Source organism: Phascolarctos cinereus, unplaced genomic scaffold, assembly GCF_003287225.1.
Source record: "Phascolarctos cinereus isolate Bilbo 61053 unplaced genomic scaffold, phaCin_HiC Scaffold_2;HRSCAF=192, whole genome shotgun sequence".
Taxonomy (NCBI): domain Eukaryota; kingdom Metazoa; phylum Chordata; class Mammalia; order Diprotodontia; family Phascolarctidae; genus Phascolarctos; species Phascolarctos cinereus.
In genome coordinates this window covers 120,281,755-120,302,861 of record NW_027555625.1, presented here as the reverse complement: position 1 = coordinate 120,302,861, position 21,107 = coordinate 120,281,755, and the positions used below count along the sequence as shown (strand labels likewise).

The 21,107-nt window shown below is 38.9% G+C and overlaps 1 protein-coding gene across 2 annotated transcripts in view; it reads right to left on the bottom strand.

Moving 5' to 3' along the window:
• Positions 1 to 2,505: 2,505 nt before the first annotated feature.
• Positions 2,506 to 21,107, bottom strand: part of NFU1 (NFU1 iron-sulfur cluster scaffold) — a 50,462-nt gene continuing 31,860 nt past the window's right edge. For both annotated transcript variants that reach the window (XM_078149557.1, XM_020985374.2), the window contains 4 exons: positions 19,858 to 19,972; positions 16,552 to 16,612; positions 7,290 to 7,464; positions 2,506 to 2,637 (listed from right to left, as the gene is read on the bottom strand). In XM_078149557.1, the coding sequence (XP_078005683.1) occupies positions 2,593 to 2,637; positions 7,290 to 7,464; positions 16,552 to 16,612; positions 19,858 to 19,972 (396 nt within the window). In that variant the 3' untranslated portion in view covers positions 2,506 to 2,592. The remainder of the gene's footprint in view (positions 2,638 to 7,289; positions 7,465 to 16,551; positions 16,613 to 19,857; positions 19,973 to 21,107) is intronic.

The following is a 21,107-nucleotide window of genomic DNA, read 5'->3' as shown; positions in this document are numbered from 1 at the left end:
AATCCACCACTTTAAAATGTCTATCGGCCTCTGGGCCCTAATTTGTAAATTAGGTGTCATCATTTGATTTAGAGGAGTTAATCCTTCTTTTAGGGGTCTATTATTTAATTGCTTCAAGGCTCCAAACAAATTATAAAGGTACAATATGAATTTGTTTCTTTTCCTTTAAAAATGGGTTCCATTATCACTTTAAATTTGGGTAGGGGTGCCATAATATAATTCAATAATATCTAAAGTCCGTTTGGTATTTTTCTGAGTTGCATTTTTATGCAGACATGCCACCAAAACTCCAGAATATGTATCTACACATGTACAAATATCCCTGACAGGCCACGTTCTCTTACTGCCTGTTGCACAAACGAATTAGTACTGATCCCTACAAACTTGAGACAATCGTTGTTATCTACCCAAATTCCCCCAGCTCCTGCATCACTGATCCTAACCATCCATGAGATCAAAGGCTCACCAAGCTTCTGAGTGAATCTATTCAGAATATCAGTTATTTCTTGGTGAGTAAAATCCTCAGTGTTAGTGTTAAACACTTTATTTCCTCCCTGATCTACCTCCTTCCTACAAGTGATTGGTCTGACTTCTGTACTCACATCAGGATATTTTTGTTCACGTTCCTCCCAAGGTTTATTATCTAAGGACTCCTCCTCTTCCCCCTCAGGTTCGTCCCAGATGCCTCCGTCCCATCCATCTGAGTCCCAGTCAGCTGTTGTGGTTGCAAGTACTGCACACACCTTTTTCTTATTTTCGCTTTTCTTTTACGATATTTATACTGCACAACTCGAATGGCAGCCTTTTCTGCTACTCCCTGATAATTCCTTACTTGATTTCCCAAAATAAAGTTCTGGCACTGGAGCACAGATAGCTTGCTTTGTAATTCTGCTAGCTCCTTCTCATAAGCAACTTTTTCTTCCATAACTCTGTCTCTATTCTGTATTGTTTCTGAACACTGTACCCCAGCTAATGGCTCCCCTTGGCTGAGTTGACTTTCCCATTCATCACAAGGTCTGGCACTTTTTACACATTCTTTAGCTAATGAGAAATGCGGGGGATTTTCCCAACCTGGTACGTAAGTTTCCCCATCTGCATTTTCCCTACCTTTCCTAAGAAACGGCATTATACCTCAAGATGCTGTTCATGACGCCAAATGTAATCAAAAGGATTATATACTGCACAGATTCAATTTAGGTTCAAATCTCAAGATATAATGACATGTACTCAGGATAAACTTAACAAATAATCACATTTATTTGCAACGATTAATAGCGATTAAAAACCAACACAAGCAATAAAGGTAAGAATAATATTCAATGCAATAAATAATAATCAACATAAAGGAAAGTAGGAATAAGAAAAGAAAGGATACATACTCACTGACCCCGGGGAGACTGGAGAATGGCCAAAAGGTCTGGTCAGGGAGGCAACAGGAGCATCCTATCCCGGGACACAACGAAAGCCGTCGACACAATCTGCTTCTGGCAGAGATTCGGCGTCCCTATCTCTGCAGTCAAAATCTCCAAAATCTCCCTTTCCAATGACCCTTTTTATGTCCATGTAAACCAGGGAAAAACAATCTTGATATTTTGTTTTGTGTATGTCTCCTTGGTGAGTACTCAGATCCAGGGTATGGGTGCATACACATTCTAACAATGGTTGGAGCTTGATCAGAGCTCCAACTACCTGTTTATTGTGTAATTGTCCAAGGAGTGATCAATTCCTTGGACAATTACAAGCTTTTCTCAAGAAAAATGTTCCTTGAGATAAACTGGTTTCCCAGGTAACATTGTTTAGTTGTTACTTAATGTTCCAGTCTCCTTGATCCTGGCCATGCTTTGATGACTCCATTTCATCTTTATGTTAGGTCATGAGGCAATTACACCATTAGGTCATAAGACAGTTACACAGGGGACTGGGGAGGATCTATCCTCCTCAGTTTCCCTTACCCAAACACAACCAGATGTGATAAACATAAAATAGCATCCAAATGACTGATAAAAAGGCTGAACATAAGAGAGCTGAGACTAGATCCTCTACTAGACTCCTTCCAAGTTCAAAGGTCACTGCGAATGACCTAGGTGAGAATGGGAGTGTCCTATGCAATAAACTCTCAACAAAAGGCAGATTAGAGAAAGACAGGTAACCAGGGTGGCAGTTAGAAATAGGAAGTGTAAATTTAGACAAACTCTTCCCTCTCTGTCCTGAAGAAAGCAGTTGGCTGCTTTAATTTAATCTTCCTCTTTCATTTTCAAGAACCATTACCTGATTATAAATACTTCTCCCAGCACTGTTTCAAAACAGAAAATAAACCTAGGAATATGTGTAAAGGGAGGTTTTTAAGCCTCTTCATACTTTATACAAAAGAAAAATTGTACTGAAATAAAAAAAAAAAGAAAATATCTATTTGGAAACAAGTCACATTTATAGATTACCAACCAGACTGAAATAAATTACTTAGCAAATAATACAAAGAAAAATAATTGCCACATTTAATTACAGTTCTTTGAAGAAAATGATATCTTTTATTAATCCTCAACAAATTTCTTCAGAAGTCCATGCTATTCACCTCAAGGAAATTACAGGGTTTCAGGTTGAGTTTGCATCTTTTTCTTCTAGTTCATCATCTACAACCTAAACACAAAATAAAATGAATTAAAGATTTCAGAAAATAAGTTTCAAATTGCTATTATACTGTTTTGAACATTATATATTCATTCAGGAGAAACTACTTTCCTGGATATGGCTCTACAAATAACCTTTTCTGAGAGAATATAATCTCTAGCAATCCATAAATGCAAGAAAATTCCATTAAAATATTTAAGTGGCCTTTAATACATATCTGACTTTAGGTTCAAAATTAACATGTTATATACTGTTATCTATGGGAAGAAGTTAAATCAAATATTTATATTTAAATACCAAACCAGAAGTTCAGTCAACCTCCCTGGCTCAGAAAAGGTTGTATCAGTCACATGGGCATAAGATGACATGATTCCATTGGCCAGAAAAATGTTGTGGGGCTTTTATTCCTACTGACACCAGGCAGGCCCCTTTACTTCTTACTGTCTCAGCTCTCTCATCTGTAAAGTAGGGATAAACCTAAAAGTGCCCCTATGTTATTAGTGGTAGTGGTGGTGGTGGTGGTAGTAGTAGTGGTAGCATTTACCATTTTTTTTAATTTAATTTTTTTTTTCTGCGAGGAAATTGGGGTTAAGTGACTTGCCCAGAGTCACACAGCTAGTAACTATTATGTGTCTGAGGCCAGATTTGAACTTAGGTCCTCTTGTTTCCAAGGCCGGTGCTCTATCCACTGCGCCACCTAGCTGCCCCATTTACCATTTATTTTAAAAAATATTTAAAAATGCATTTTGAATACATGATTGCAAGCCAAAACACTACGGAAATTTTGCTGTGATGGCTGTACTCGATACTTTTCTTAACTATTTTTCTCTGTCATAAGAGGTTAATCTGGGGAATGGAGGAGGAGGTTGTAAATATGAGGTAAAGACAAAAGGTATTTATTGTAAAAACCCAAATCTCATTGCTCCCACCTGAAGAAGGGATAGTGAAAGTGCCTAGAGCTGTAATTTCACTGGTCCAAGCAATTTCCAGGGAAGGAAACTCCCTCTAACCAGTTCATGGAGAGACCTTATTTGCAGTTTAGAAAATCATTATATTGTTCTCTACAGACACAGAGAGGTGAAGTTGAAGGGGTAGGGGCCCTGGGCCCTTCCCTCTGTGAACTTTCCCATGAATTCCAGGAACCCAGCCCCAGAACTCAGATCCCTGATGTCTGCCTGAAGCATTGCCAAATAATCCTTTTAATTGTCTTTTCCTAGTGGCTCAGATCTTCAATTCTGTGTTACCTCTAACCTAGTCCAGCCCTCATGGTCTGCACCTGGCCCTATCCTAGACCACCATTCCTTGATTCCATCTAGACCCACTCCTTGACCACTGTATATAAATGTCCATCTTGCCCCCATTAAATTGCTCAGATTCTTAAAATCTGGCCAATAGCGGAGACTCACTAGGAATCTCGCACACTCCAACTGAAGTTTTAATAAACCTTGTCTCTGACTGAAAGAAGGCTCGAGTGGAATTCTTTCAAAGCAGACCCACATCTTTTACCCTTGAATTTCAGGGTTCCCAGCAATCCTAGATTGCAACAAAGTAACTTCCCCAAGAGTCACAAAGCCAGTATGTCAGGGGCTGACCTGGAACCCAGATCTTCCCAGATGTTGGGTCAGCTTCCTATCCACTTTGCTACTTCTCTGTCCTATCATGAATTTAAGAAACCAAAACCAATAATCCAAACAAATCCTGAATTCCCAAACTATTTATAAGAATTTAAGTAACAGCAATATACATAATTGTTGCTTTTTCTTCCAAAGAAAAAAATTCATTTTAAACCTAAGAAAATGACAAAAACTGTTTCCAAGAAAGTTAAGGAAAATAATTAGGAATTCTGACTGGGGGGAGGAGCAGGAGGAGTAGGAGCAGCCCAGAGACAGTTACAAAGTACTTTGTTCCCAACAACCCTGAGACTTGGGTAGCTTGTTACAATCACTCCATCTCATAGCTAAATAAACTGTTGCCCCAAAGAGGTGACTTGTCCAGAGCTAGAAAGTGGCAGAGCTGAGACCCAAGCCCAGGTCTATGACAAATCCAGGCCTCTTTCCAATACACCATACTGCCTTCCCTAAAAGGGAAAGGACTTATAGACTTTTTGGTCCGTGTTGCACAAGCTGATGAATAATTCAGTAAATTATTTTCTTTGGAAAGGAAAAGAGGTCACATAAACAAAGAACTTCCTCCTTTTCACTAAGTCTATTGCAATTAAAGTGCCAATTCAAGTTTCTAACTTGAAATACCATATAACAACCCCGCCCAGGTCAGTGAATACAAATATTTCCTTGTTAATTCATCAAGTGGCTCTTGATACTCTATATGAAATAATGACCACACATTGTGTGTGGTTTGTCCTTTGTTCTTTAAGAGGACCATGACATCAGGGAGATGATGACATGACTTGCAACTGACTTTGATTTGAGTAAAGGAGGGCTGTGCAAAGTTACCAGCCTCACTTCCTCCTCCAGAGTCATCAGCAGCCAGTGGCCAGATATTGATCAGGAAGACCAGAGATGGCCCAGGATGCAGTAGGAGAGCTTGGCCCTTTAAACTAATGTCTTTTCATATTCTCACTTTGAGTGAGGCAAGGCCCATTCAGTGAAAAGGCCTCTTTTAAGAGATGGCCCCTATAATAATCATCATCATCATCATCATCATCATCATCATCATCAACCTGGGAGGGGAAGACCCTCAGAGTTGTTAGCCAAAAGAAAAATAGTTACTATTTACATTCACTCAGAGCCTGGAGGACCCCAGAAATAACCATTAAGTGGAGCTCAGGCACGGACCTATTGTCTAATCCATGAGATCCAGACTGAGTTGGGTTTCAGGTTTGGTCTTTGAGAAAGAAATCTAGCCAGTAAACTCAAAGTTAAACAGATAACTTCTGGCCATCAAAATTTACCTTCCTTTGGGCAGAACATCCTTAGGAAAGGGGAGGGGAAGAGAGAACAAACTGAGTTCCAACTGGAACTGGCCAGCTGGGTCCCCATTCAGGCAGCTCACATGACTCACAGGTTGTGTTTGTCCTTCTTTCTTGAAGAGAACCATGACATCAGGGAGATGATGACATGAATTGCAAGCGACTTTGATTTGAGTAAGGGAGGGCTGTGCAAAGTCATCAGCCTCACTTTCTCCTCCAGAGCTATCTGTGTCCAGTGGATTGATTTTTCCAATGACATTTATAACTAGAAAAACTGAACCATGTATAACTGATCAACTTTCTTGTTTTCCCCCTAAACCTTCCTTTTGGGCATGCTCAAGAATTTTGGACTGTGTACATTGATCCAGGCTGGGATTCTTCAAGCTATTTTTTTTTTTTTTGCTTTTTGGTGAGGCAATTGGGGTTAAGTGACTTGCCCAGGGTCATACAGCTACTAAGTGTCAAGTAACTGAGGTCAGATTTGAACTCAGGTCCTCCTGACTCCAAGGCTGTAGCTCTATCCACTGGGCCACCTAACTGCCCCCTCAGGCTACTTTTAAAACTCAGGAGACTATTCTAGAAAAACAATTTATCAAAGATCCCAAATAAGTAGCTACGTATTTTATTCCTAATAATTGCCAAAGAAGTAACTCAATTTTCCTCTCTAATCTAGTCTAGTGTGTTATGACCATCAGGACTGATGGATGACCTTCCTTCTTTCAGCTTTAAAAAGAACAGGCTGTATTTTAAACCATGTGTTATAAAATGTTGAACTAAAAACAGACCACAGAATTAACAACTGGGAAGATTAAGATATTCAAATGAACCACAGTCAAGTGATTTTTTTTCTAAAATATACATTACAATATAATAGTGGTTTGCTACTAATCTAAAATTTAGCTCATTAGCCTCTTTCTTTCTAAAGTTAACACTTCTCACTCCTTACATAGCCACCACTCAAGTTGAAGTTATCCCCTGAACTACTATAACAGCCTCCTACTTGATTTCCCTAGTTAAGGCTCTGCCCATTCCAATTTATCTTCCACACAGTTCCCAAAGAGATTTTCCTTAAGCACAATCTGTTTCTGTCACTCCACTATTCCATACACTCCAGTGTTATTACCTTGTTATTACTTCCCTATTACCTTCAGGAAAAAATATAAACTCCTGTATTGTTACTTAAAGCTTCTACATAATTTTTCCCTGATCTGCCTATCTTTCTAGCCTCATTTTACCCCTTTCTCACAATTTAAGGATCAGCCACAATGGCCTTCAAATTGTTCTTCGTAAATGACATTTAACCTGCCATCTCAGTGTCTTTCCATTTGATGTCCTCCACACCTGGAATGCCCTCTTTCCTTTTCTCTGCCTTTTAGAATACCTTATTTCCTACAAGACTCATCTGAAGTATTACCTTCTATGTAAAGCTTTCTTGATCCCCCAGCTGCTAGAGCTCCCTCTAAATTTACCTGTATTTATTTTGCATGTATTCTATAAATATATACACATGCATACACACATAAATATACATAGGTATTTATATATGCATACCATATATGTGTGTTCACGTTGTCTCCCCAGATAACATGTAAACCCTCTGAGGGTGGGGACTTTCATTTCTGTCTTTATGTTCCCTGTACCTATGCAAGCTGCCTGCTATGAGGCAAGCTCTCAACAAATGCTCCCTGATGAAATGGTAATACATCCAAGTGGCAGGATTGTCTTGGCCTACCTGCTCCACACCTTCTACTTCTGGAATATAGAACTGTAGCATGTTTTGGATTCCATTTTTCAGAGTAATGATAGAGCTGGGGCAGCTGGTACAGGAACCCTGCAGTTTCAGCTGCACGATGCCATCTTCAAAGCCTTTGTAGATCACATCACCCCCATCCTCCTGCACAGTTGGCCTTTGGTCAGAAAATATTGAAAGGAAACATATTCAGAGAGAAAATAAAAAGACTCAATAAGATTTAGGTACGTGCTAGCTTTAAACCAGTAAAATAAAGAAAGCTAAAGCTGGAGAATAAGTGATCATTTTTTTTTCAAGTAAATGACATGAGTTTTTTTGCCAGAAGTTACTTTTATACCTCTAATTTTCACTTAACCAAATTTTCCTTTTCAGCTTAAAAATGCTTCTAAAATACTTTGGATCTCACCATCTCATGAAATTGTACCAACCCAACCTTCAGAATCTTGGAATTCAACTCCCAGCATCACAGCTTCTTATTATATTACCTCACTCACTCCCTCATTCATACTTACTCTAATTTTCATCTTTATTGTGACTTCTAGTCCTGTAACCCCTACCTCCTTATCCTCCCAAGCTTTCTTCCCCAATCTGGTTTTACTTGTTACCATATTTAGTTCTGTGGAACAGAGATTAGATATATTTTAACTTGCCCCCAGAAGGCAAAAATAGAAGCAGGTAGAAGTTACAGAGAAGCAGATTTTAGTTCTAAATTTTCTTTTTAAAAATTTTTTAAATTTATTTTAATTAATTTATTTTTAGTTTTCAACATTTACTTCCACAAGATTCTGAGTTCCACATTTTCTCCCCATCTCTCTCTTCCCCCCACCCCAATACCATGTGCATTCTGATTACTCCTTCCCCCAATTTGTCCTCCCATCTATCACTCCCCAACCCATTCTCTTATCCCCTTCAACTTCTATTTTCCTGTAGGGCAAGACAGATTTCTATACCCCATTGCCTGTATATCTTATTTCCCAGTTGCATGTAAAAACAATTTTTAACATTCGTTTTTAAAACTTTGAGCTCCAAATTCTCTCCCTTCCTCCCCCCCCATTGAGAAGGCAAGCAACTCAATATAGGTTATACATGTGTAGTCATGCAAAACACTTCCCTAATAGTCATGTTGTGAAAGACTAACTATATTTCCATCCATCCTATCCCACCCTCTGTTTATTCTATTCTCTCCTTTGACCTTGTCCTTCCTCAAAAGTGTTTGCTTCTGATTACCCCCTCCCTCAATCTGCCCTCTCTTCTATCATACCCCTTCTTTTATCCCCTTCCCCTCTAACCTCCTGTAGGGTAAGATAGATTTCCATACCCAATTGAGTGTGTATGTTATTCCCTCCTTAAGCCAAATTCAATGAGAGTAAGATTCACTTATGCCCTCTCACCTCCCCCATCTTCCCCTCCACTATAAAAACTTTTTCTTGCCTCTTTCATATAAGATAATTTACCCCATTCTACCTCTCCCTTTCTCCTTCTCCCAGTACAATCCTCTCTCACCCCGTAGTTTTATTTTTTAGATATCATCCCTTCATATTCAACTTACCCTCTGTCTATATTATTATTATTCCCTCCAACTACCCTAATATTGAGAAAGGTCTCATGAGTTACACATATCATCTTTCCATGTAGGAATGTAAACAGTTCAACTTTAATAAGTACCTTATGATTTCTCTTTCCTGTTTACCTTTTCATGCTTTTCTTGAGTATTGTATTTGAAAGTCAAATTTTGTATTCAGCTCTGGTCTTTTCATCAAGAATGCTTGAAAGTCCTCTATCTCATTGGCCCCTGAAGTATTATGCTCAGTTTTGCTGGGTGAGTCTTGGTTTTAATCCTAGCCCCTTTCACCTCCAGAATATCATATTCCAAGACCTCTGATCCCTTAATGTAGAAGCTGCTAAAGCTTGTGTTATCCTGATTGTGTTTCCACAATATTTGAATTGTTTCTTTTTGGCTGCTTGCAATATTTTCTCCTTGACCTAGGAACTCTGGATTTTGGCTATAATAATCCTAGGAATTTTCCTTCTGGGATCTCTTTCAGGAGGTGATTGGTGGATTCTTTCCATTTCTATTTTACTTTCTGGTTCTAGAATATTAGGGCAATCTTCCTTGATAATTTCTTGAAAGATAATGATGATGTCTAGACTCTGATTTCAAATAGTCCAATAATTTTTAAATTATCTCTTCTGGATCTATTTTCCAGGTCAGTTGTTTTTCCAATGAGATATTTCACATTGTCTTCTATTTTTTTCATTCTTCTGGTTTTGTTTTATAATTTCTTGATTTCTCATAGAGTCATTAACTTCCATTTGCTTCATTCTAATTTTTAGGGGACTTATTTTCTTCAGTGAGCTTTCAGACCTCCTCTTCCATTTGGCCAATTCTGCTTTTTAAGGCATTCTTCTCATTGGCTTTTTGGATCTCTTTTGCCATTTGGTCTAGTCTATTTTTTAAGGTGTTATTTTCTTCAGTATTTTTTTGGGTCTCCTTTAGCAAGCTGTTGCCTTGTTTTTCATGATTTTCTTGCATCACTCTCACTTCTCTTCCCAATTTTTCCTCTACTTCTCCTACTTGGTTTTCAAAATCCTTTTTGAGCTTTTCCATGGCCTAAGACCAATTCATATTTTTCTTGGAGGCTTTGGACGTAGGAGTTTTGACTTTGTTGTCTTCTATTTCTGTTTTGATCTTTTTTTGTCACCAAAGTAAGATTCTATTATAGTCTGAGTTTTTTCCACTGTTTGCTCATGTTCCCAGCCAATTACTTGACTTTTTAATTCTTTGTTAGGTAGGGCTCTGCTTCCAGTGTGGACATGTACTGGCCCAAGCTTCAGGGGTTTTGTGCAGCTGTTTTCAGAGATATTTCTAGGGATCTGTAAATTTTCAGTTCTTCCAAGGTGGTATGATCAAAGGAGAGGTGTTTACTCCTTTCCTGGCCTATGCTCTGGTCTATGAGTGACCACAAGTACTCTTTTCTGCCTTGGAACGGTGAGGAAGATTTCCTCTCTACTGCTGCCACAAGCTCCACCACATCAGCGCTCCTCCTTGCCCCAGGATTGCAACCCAGATCCAAGCATGGGCAAAGCAAGAGAATCTTGCCTCAGTGCCAGCAAAGAGATCCCTGCAATCCCCCTCTGATCAGCCACTCAATCATCCCATTGTTTGTGGGCTGACAGCTCCATAAGCAGCTGACAGCTCCATAAGCAGCTGCCACCATTGCCCTGGGGCTGCACCCGGGCTGGGGCCAGTTGCTCCTCTCTCACTCAGGTCCAACAGACCTTTCCTACTGACTTTCTCAGTTGTCTTTGGTGTTTGTGGGTTGAGAAGTCTGGAAACCACAGCTGCCAGTGATTCAGTCTTGAGGCCTGCTCTGGGTTTACTGGGGCCAAATTTGTGCTGGCACATTTTGCACTGAACCATGCTCCTCTCTCAGACTGGTGCAACAGACCTTTCCTTTTGACCTTCTAGGTTGTCTTGGGCTGGAAATTTGTTTCACTCTGTCATTTTGGGGGTTCTGCTGCTCTAGAATTTGTTTAGAGTCATTTTATTTGGAGAGGTTTAGAGTAGTTCTAAATTTTCTATCTCTTCTTGCATGTGACACAGTACTCTGGATATAATTAGAGTTGTCCAAAGTGGAATGGACTGTCCCAGTATTGCAGTGAGCTCTCCATCCTTAATTATCTTTAACAGATTAAACTAGATGATCTAAACAAATTCTTTACAACTGAGATTCTAAGATTGATCTCATGGTCAGTCATATTAATGATTTCTAAGCCACAACTTTTAAATCCTTCATCTTTAGATTTTTCATTGGTGCTGATTTGCTAATCCTCAACCCTGGCTAACCCTCCGCCATTCCAATTCTTTGTTCCTGACTTGAGCTTCTGAGAAAGAAAAAAATATTGAGTTGATTTTACTCCTTATAAAAATTTATGATGTGTAACTGCAGCTGGGCCCTCATTGTTGCTAGTCATTCTATTTTACTTTTATTAGCTCCCTATCTCATTACCTATAGTTACTATTCTGAACCTTTTCCTCTCTCAAGACCAAGATCACAACTCTATCTCTCATACTTACAGACTAATAATAACACTGATAACAACTGATAATTGCATAGCGCTTTAGGACCATAGATTTAAAGCTGGAAGGGACCTTAGAGGTCATCTCTAGTCCAACCTTTTGTTTATACAGATGAAGAAACTGAAACCCATAGAGACTGACTGACTTGCTAGGGGTAATGTAGCTAATTAGTGTCTCAAGTTGGATTTGAACCTGGGACTTTCTGACTCTACATCCAGTACTCTATCAGGCTACCTCACAACTGATCTTCAATGAGAAGTCTGAGGCCACGTGACTATGAGCCCTAATTCCTCTCTTTTACCCCTAAGTATCATCACTCATTTTCTCCTTTTTCAGAGGAAGAGATCTCTTTAGTCACTCTTTGCTAAGGCTAATTCTACTCCCTGTGTTTTTGATCCCATTCCCAAATTCTTCCTCTAGTGAGTCTTGTTCTGTCAATCATTTTCTTTCTCATATATCTTCAACCCGATCCTTTGTGCTGGCTCCTTCCCTTCTACCTACAAACAAGGTTACATATACTCAATTAAAAAGAAAAAAAGCCTTAACTTGTTTTTTCTATACTATCCTCTATTTCTCTTCTCCTCACAGTCAAATTTCTTGAAAAACAAGACTGTACATACCACTCACTCACTGCCCAGCTCCTAACCATTTGGGTTCTTTCCCCACCACTCTGCTGAACCTGAAATTCTTCAAAATGCACCAATGGTCTCCTAAATCACTAAATCCAATGGCCCTTATTCATCCTCACTGACCTCTCTACAGAAAACTGACATTTGAATTACCCATCTCTTCTGGGCACTCTTTCCTCCCTCGGCTTCAGATACACCACATTTTCCTGGTTCTACACCAACCTTGTTAACTGTTCCTCTATCTCCTTCACAGGTTTCTTATGTTCCCACCAAACCTGTTAAGGTACAGTAGTTGGATATTCCAGAAGATGATGTCACTAGCCATAATCTTTTCTCTCTCTATGCTATGTTCTTTGGCAATTTCATCTATTCCTATGGTGTCAACTATTCTCTCTATACAGAAGACTCTCAGTTCCCTTCTTAGCTCTAGATCTGCATCTTCAAATGCCTTCAAACCATCTCCACCTGGACTTCTAACCAGCACCTCAAACTCAACAAGTTCCAAAACAAGCTCATTATCTTCCCTCAAAAACCTGATTTGTTTTGGACTCCCTATATAGATGTATAGTGTCTCCACCTCATTTTCCCTCTATTTTAAGAGAAATGAGTAGAATACAACACTCTTGCTGGAATGACTGGGAATTTATTTATAGACCCAGCAATTTAACAATTGTTTCAAGATCTACTGGATGCTAAGTAGTGAGGGTGATTTAAAAAAAAAAAAGATAAAAATGGCTCCTGCCTTTAGGGAATCTTCTAGTCAGGGCAATAAATCATATACACAATGACTACAGGGCAAAATCAATTAATAATTACCATAACAGGTACAAAAAAATGTTATGAGAATTTTTGTTGGAGAGATGACTTCCATGTTGAGGGATTCATGTTGAAGATCTAATAGAGAAGAATGACATTTGAGTATGTCTTTGAAAGATAGAAGAATTTTAATAGTGACGGGCAAGCTTCATAGAGTTTTGTCTCCCTGGGATAGGGAGTAAGAATGAAAGAGGAATATGCAAGGATAGACTTAGAAAACAGTAAATATGTCTAGTTTGGATAAAGCACAGACTGTGTGAAGGGGAGTGGTGGGAGATAAAGTTGGAAAGGAAGATGGAAGGTCAGTTGTAGAAGGTCTTGAATGCAAAGCTTTAAAGAATGTAATCAGTAGCAGTGAAGAACAATGTTAAGTTTTGGAAAAGTAGAATGAATGATCAGAGTTGGGCATCAGGACAGATTAGAGGGGGAAAGACTAGTTAGGGAGACAGAGCTTAGCATGTTGCTGTGTAAAAAGCAATAAATTCAGAATCAGAAGGCCTAGAATTATCATTATCATTTAGTATTGTGCCCTTAGGCAGAGCACTTAACTCTATGAGGTTCAGTTTACTTATTTATAAAACACAGATATGGAGCAGCTAGGTGGCACAGTGGATAGGTGGCACAGTGGATAGATGGTACAATGGATAGAGCATCCTGGCCTGGAGTCGGGAAAACTCATCTTCCAGTTCAAATCTGGTCTCAGACATTTACTAGCTGTGTGACCCTGGGCAAGTCACTTAACTCTGTTTGCCTCAGTTTCTTAGCTGTATCATAAGCTGGAGAAGGAAATGGCAAACCACTCCAGTATCTTTGCCAAGAAAACTCCAAATGGTGTCACAATGAGGTGGACAACTGAACAACAATAATAAAGATCCTAATGACAGACAGACTGCTACTCAAGGACAAGCATAGATTGTACACAAGGTGATGAATTTTTGGTCTCTAGTAATTAAAAAAACTAAGAAAAATACAGTCCCAATTCTGAGCATCCCCACTTTCCACTTCAGCAATGATGGTTGCAGGGTCAGGAAAGAGGTCTGTGAGTAATAAGCATAATAGTTTTTAGACTGTCTATACGCATTAATTCAACTGTCAGTTCTCTAAATGTGAGATCTTTGTCCAGTGAACAATGAGTTGATAAAGAAGGATGGCTCACAGGTTCTCTGATCAGAGGCAAATGAAGGAATTAGTTTTCGTGAATCCAAAAGCAACAGGAAACATCATTTTATGGGATACTTGGTTATCTTATACTGTAGTAGCTTCCTCATGACGAACATAGCAAAAAATAATCACCACAAACATAACTGCATTTTATACACCAATATCTGATGAAAAGCTAAAGAAATTCTACAAAGAATTTAACACTCTTCAAAACAAATAAATGTGGACACTGACTCCAAGTTTATTATTCTTTCCCCAACACAATCACAATCTTCTCAATTATATGAAGCCAAGCAAAGAATGTACAAATACTTTCAGGTTCACGTCCCTCAAAAAACTCAAACCAAAGAATAAATCTCCTAAACATGCAAACACATAGTTTAAAACTTTTTATATACTTTCTCTGTATATTAAAAAGCTTTAAACAAATCACAGAGTTTGAAGAGTGCTTTGAGACTATCGACAATTAAATAATATAGGAGTAAAATGGAGCCATTTTCATTAATTCTCAATGGCCAGGAGGGAAAACTTATTTCTGGAATACTCTCTCCCCCCAACTCTATCTTTTAAAATCCTGTCCAACTTTCAAGGCTAAATTCAAACACCACTTTTTCCTTAAAGCTTTCACTGACTCCTAATTGGAAATAATCTTCCCTTTCTCTAGTCACCCACAATGAAAAAGTGTTATATTTGACTATTTACTTTCTGTTACCTCCTACATCCAATCAGTTATCAAGACAGGTTGATTCTGCCTTTGCAACACTGCTCCTATTCACCTCTCTTTTTTATTTCTACTGCCATCACCCTAGTTCTGGCCCTCCTAACCACCTACCTGAACAAGATGGTATCACAATAGGCCTTCTTTGCAACTCTACTTTCTCCCCTCTTCCCATCTAGCCTTCCCAAAGTGACAGACATATTCCTCATTAAAAACACTTGATCAAGTCACTCTTCTGACCAAAACTCTTTAATCTTGTACTGACTGCCAAAAATATCCAAGGTCCTTGACTAATACTGAAAACACGACAATATAGCATCACCCTACCTACCCTGGAATAATGGAAAGAGTGTTGGGCTTAATTAAGAGTCTGGCTGACCTGGGTTTCAATGGGGCCAATCACTTAATCTTTCTAAGTCTTAGTTTCCTCACTTGTAAAATGGGGATGATGCTGACAGAGACTGCCTCACAGGGTGTTATCATTACCATTCCAGCATCATCTCGTGCCATTTACTACATGCTGTACTACCAGCCATTCCCCATACATGCCCTTTGAATTCCTGGCTCCATACCTTTGCTCATATTGTTCCCTATGCTCAGAAAGAAGTCCTAGCTTTCCTTTCATGGTACTCTGAGCTCACTCCCCTCAACTTGTTCTTTTACTCACAGAATAAGGTCCTTGAGATGGGCAACTACTTTCTTAGGTTCCAGAAGTGACCCTTGTAGACACACTCCTAACACCATAGTTGTTGAGCCCCCTCTGGTATGCTTCCCATTAACAGTTTTCTAGTAGATCCAATTAACTTAATAAAAGTATTTATTTAAATGATACAGAAGAATAATAATAACAAAACGTTATTCCTATATACCCAGGGCTCACATTTCCACCAATATACACAGTGTCCATGAGGAGAGTAGGCTAGACTCAAAATCCCATGAGGGCAGAGACCAATTATTTGAATATTTTCCCCAATGTACAGGACAGCACTTTACCCAGAAAAGATACTTAAATGGTTGCTGAATAAGTGAATGAATAAATCTTCCATGGGATATGTGAATCAATGCCTACTTGAGTTTAGATGAAGTTTTGATGCAAATGCAGAATTCAGGCTTACTTCAAGGATCTGTGGGTAAAAGAATTCCCTCAACAGACTCAGATTGCAGCTACACTATGACTTCACAGAACGTCATTAACAGCGCCACTGGTCAAAAGCCCCACCCACTTTCCCTTTCCTCAGCCTTTTGCAGGTACCTAAGCTGGTGTCCAGACAAAAGATACAGTCTGTCCCTGGGAAGCCTTTCAAGTTGAATCTCCCAGAGTTTATACTCCAAGAGGATGGCCTTCAAGAACTCAGGGCTACCCTCTGAAGCCTGAAGGGTAACCAAAGAAGGACTGTAGGAGAGGTACTTATGGCTGTGTTTCTTTAGATATCTAGTATGTTCCCCACTTCCTGTCTCTTTGCTAAGCCTCTGTAAATCTCTAACAGTTTTCCACAGCTTAACTCTAAAGGTTGTTCTTTCAAAAAAGTATTGGACAAAGGACATATAACCATGGCATTAAATTTTTATGTCCCTATATGATACAATTTGACATATATTCCTCAAAAATATAATTTTGACTGTTTTATCTTGTAAATTAGTTTTGAGTAAGAACAGAAGTAGAATTTAAGTGCTTATACACTTATGAATTAAATATTTTATACAAATTAATTTGCACATTTTCTCATAACTAAAAATCTTTTAAACTTAAAATGTATTAAATTATTATTATAATTAAATATATTTATTATTAAATTTATTAAATCATTAAAATTATTAAAATCATTCCCGTGGTGATACCTTATCCTTGTATCCAACAATTCTTTAATCATTGCTACAACTTCGTCATCCTCTTCAGTTGCTAGAAACAAGCACAAATCAAAGTATTAATAGCAGCAATATGATAGAATATTTTTAAAGATTTAGGAGTAAAAAAAGGAAGATTTTCACTTTATAGCTAAGTCACACTGAGGGACAAGTCAGATAACTTAGTATAGTTGTATCTTAATATTATTTGTTGGCTCTACAACTTTTTGGAAATGGAAAATTCCACTTAATGATGCTCTAGAGGGGGAACTAGGAAGTGAGATTAATTTGATATAGTGTAGTGAATGGCCAATGTGATATAGTAGTACTGTTTATGTCTTAGGACACGCCTACATTTTGAAATCTTAGCCAGAAAGAATGTAAGCAGGGGCAGCAAGGTGGCACCGGCCCTGGATTCAAAAAGACCTGAGTTCAGATCTGGTCTCAGACCAGACATTTACTAGCTATGTGACCTGAGGCAAGTCACTTAACCCCAGTGGCCTAGCAAAAAAAAAAAAAGGTTTATGAGCTAAAAGGATGGGAAAAAACTAAGATGTTCTTTAGCCTCTGGTGGAGAATTTTAAATAAAAATTCATATCTGATGACTCATTAAAGTTGGGCATATTCTGTACAAAATTTCCCAGAATCAATGCCTACAAAACTATTAAGGTCTTTAAAACTTAAAGCTGTTAATATTGGCCATTTCCATCAGTAACACTTCTGTTCATTTCTTCTGCTTTGGTGTCACCATGTTGTGTGTGTTATCTGAGGTGGAAGAATGGAAGAAGTGACTAGGCCCTAGGGGTCTAGACCCCATTGGAGGTTTATGAGGCACTGCCTGCGGAAGCAAAGTATCACATACAACGCTGCATCGAGTCAGGCCTCTGGGTCCCCAGTGCAAAGGCAGCCAGAGGCAGGAGAAAGGAGAGGATGAAGCCCCAGCTTCCAACCTTGTGGTGAGGCCAGGAAGGGCAAGCTGGAAGAAGAGAAAGGGAACGTCTGATCTGGCCCTGCTGGAAACTTTATGCCAGACTTTCTTTTAAGGTGACAAAACCAACAAATATATGACTATATAAAATCTGTGAGCTTTTGCTTCTCCTGCTTGCTTTCTACACCAAATCCCCTGGGCTGGCATTCCTCCCAAAACCCATCCCTTCCAGCTCTGATCCAAATAACTGCTTCCAAACAGCTCTGTGTGTCACTACTACTGACCCTCCACCCCCAATCCATCAATCATCTTGCCCTGTGCCCAACAGGAGTGGGAGCTGGTACTGGGTCTTGCGGAAAGGGAATGTGGTTGGGAGTTAGAGCTGACCAGGGTTGTAGGCATGGCTCTGGGCACTGTTATTAACTCATTTGTGGGCTTTTGTGTCTTTCTGAAGTGAGGGTAACTGGCAAACATCTTCAAATAAAAGATTTTAAGGGAAAAAACAGACTGTGCTGATCCATATCAGTATCTGTTTGAGGCTTTACATTTTTAGAAGTCAAGTACTGGCTGCTTCATTTATTTATTTATTCCTTCCTTCCTTCCTTCTTTGCTTCCTTCCTTCCTTCCTTCCTTCATTTATTTATTTATTAATGAGGCAGTTGGGGTTAAATGACTTGCCCAGAGTCACACAGCTAGGAAATATTATGTGTCTGAGGTTGGATTTGAACTCAGATACTCTTGATTCCAGGGCCACCTAGCTGCCCCATACTGGCTGCTTTATTAACTATGTGAAGGGGTGTGTGTGTGTGTGTGTGTGTATGTGTGTGTGTGTGTGTGTGTGTGTGTGTGTGTGTGTGTGTGTGTGTGTGTGTGTGTGTCTGTGTAGGGAGGCAAGATGGGGGAGTGGAAGGATCAGATCTGTGACGTCAAAGGTATAGGAGACTCCTAGTGAGGAAACTGATTTGATCAATTCAGACCTCTCTCTGCTCTGAAAAGGAAAGTTTTGTCACGCTATCTGGAACACTGAGAACTTAAGTGACTTGCCCAGTCACAGAGCCAGTATGTGTCAGAGGCAGGACTTGAAGCCAGGTCTTCCTGACTCCAAGACTCAGAATTATGGAGTAAGAGGGGGAATGGTGGAAAGGCTCATCCCTTTCCTCCCCCTTCAGCTTCCTAGAAACCCTAGCTTTGCACCAGGTGTTGCTTAAGCATCACCTCTTTCCAAAGGGTTTTCCTGATTCCCTCAATACTTACATCTTCACTATTCTGAATTTAACATTCAATCCAACATTTATTAGGAACCTCTGGTGGGTACAGCACACATTTTCAACTTCTGTGAACTCAAAGGATATAACCTTTAGTTATATCCAATGAATTTAAAATACATTTCTTATGACTTTTGGCTTTAATTTCTGGATTTATCTGATCCCTTGAAGACTTTATCTCATGACAAAGCAGTTGCCTTATTTTGCCACTAGATGACACTAATGCACAAATTTAGGAAAACTTAAGTTAGAATACTACCAACTTTTTCAGTCATTTCAGCCCTGTCTTTTCATGACTCCATTTAGGGTTTTCTTGGCAAAAATACTGCTGATTTTATAGATAAGGAAAGTGAGGCAAACAAAGTTCAGCGACTTGCCCTGGGTCACACAGTTAGTGTCTGAGGCCAGGTTCTCCCTGACTCCATCAGTACTCTAGCCACTGTGCCACCTAGCTGCCTTTACCCACTTATATACTTGAACAGATATGGTATGTCAGCATTACAACCACAGAAAAACTCAAGGATAAAAGAGGTAAGCCTTAAATTTAAACTAGTAGATTTGTTCAGGAAATGCAGCTTTTCCCCAAAACAGCCAAAGATAGACCTTTAAAAACAAAACATACCAGCTGATAAAGTATATCTGGGAGATGCATTTTAAAAAAAAGTCTATGTTTTTGTATTTTTGTATTTTGTACTTGTATTTGTTGGAGTTTCTCATTATGGACAGCATCAAGTCCCCATTAAAAACTTCTTAGAATGCTCAGAATTTTCTTCCATTATACATTCAATTACATAGGTAAGCTCTAATTGATAGTTATAAAACTTCTAAGTCTGATGGTCATAATTCACAGTACACAAGATTCTTCACTTTATAAAACTCCTTTAAATAGTGAGCTTTCCTATTTCTTTTAAGGTATATACATTCTCCAGATTGCTGGAGGGTATTAGATACACATGAAGTAATTTACAGAGACAAAAATATTACATAAGTCTCCAATAACTTCTCATTCATTTATTTCCCTGACTTCAGAAGAAACATACTTTAGAAAGACAGTTAAGTGTGGAAAACTAGAAAGATAAGAACTACTTTCCCAATATTTCCATTTACCTGCATCTGTAGAAAGTGTTTCTTCATTAACTAGGGGCAAACCGGAGGTAAAGAAATCCATTATTGTTGCATAAATATCTGGTTTCAATAAGTTCCAATCTAAGTCTTCACTTTCCTACAAATATATGAAGAAAAATGTTAACAATATTTCTACCCAATTATATTCACATGTAATTATCAGTATTTTTTTTTTGGTGAAGCAATCAGGGATAAGTGACTTGCCCAAGGTCACACAGCTAGTAAGTACCAAGTGTCTGAGGCTGGATTATAAACTCAGGTCCTCCTGACTCCAAGGTCAGAACTCTATCCACTGTACCATGTAGCTGCCCCCCCACTAACTATTTTTTTAAAAAAACCTTTACAAAATCATTTTAAAAGATTTTAATCAGATTTCATTTGACAGTGTTCATTCCTGGAGGCTGATTTTCAGTTCTGTAGAGTTCTGTTCTGATCTGTAGTACAGCCTCAAGCCAACACCATCCAGTCCAAAATAGTATGAATGAGTTTGCCTGAAAAGGTAAAACTGAGGAAGAGTGGAAGCTGCCTCAGTTGCCCGAAGAGTCTTCCAGATTAGTAATGACTGAGTCTTTAAACATTCCAGAGTGTGAAAGATTGCAGAGGTGGCTGCTCAGTTGTTTTTTGTTTTAAGGAGACAGGGAGTGGTACATTGAGAAATGACTATGATGGCAAAACAAAAGGCATCTATAACTCCTATCATCCCAAAGCACAAGTCCTTCAGTTTGGAGCCAGAGCACTTCTCATAGAGTTAGAGTGTGGACCCAACTCTATCGAAGGTGCCCCAATTCAGAAGATTTAGGGGATTCCTCGGATAAGCCCCATGATAATACAAGATAATATCCAAGACAGCCCATGCTCACTCCCTTATTCCAAATACTTGATGAGTACCTATTGTAAGCAGTGAGATGCTAAGGGGGAATACAGAATAATATTCCTAAAGCATAAGTCTGACTACATCATCTCCTTCCTCAAAAAGTTTCAGGGGTTCCCAAGGAAAAAAATATAAACTCCGTTTGGCATTTAAATCCTTTCACATGTTACTTCACTTCACAAAATCTACTTTCCAGCTAAAACGACCTACTCGTTCTTCTCTTTATACATCATTCCACTTCTTACTGCCATACTTCTGTACAAGCTGTGTCTCCTGCCTAAAATGCATTCCTTTCTATCGCTTACCTTATAGAATCCCCACCTCCCTGCAAAGCTCAGTTCAAATGTCACTTCCTATGAGA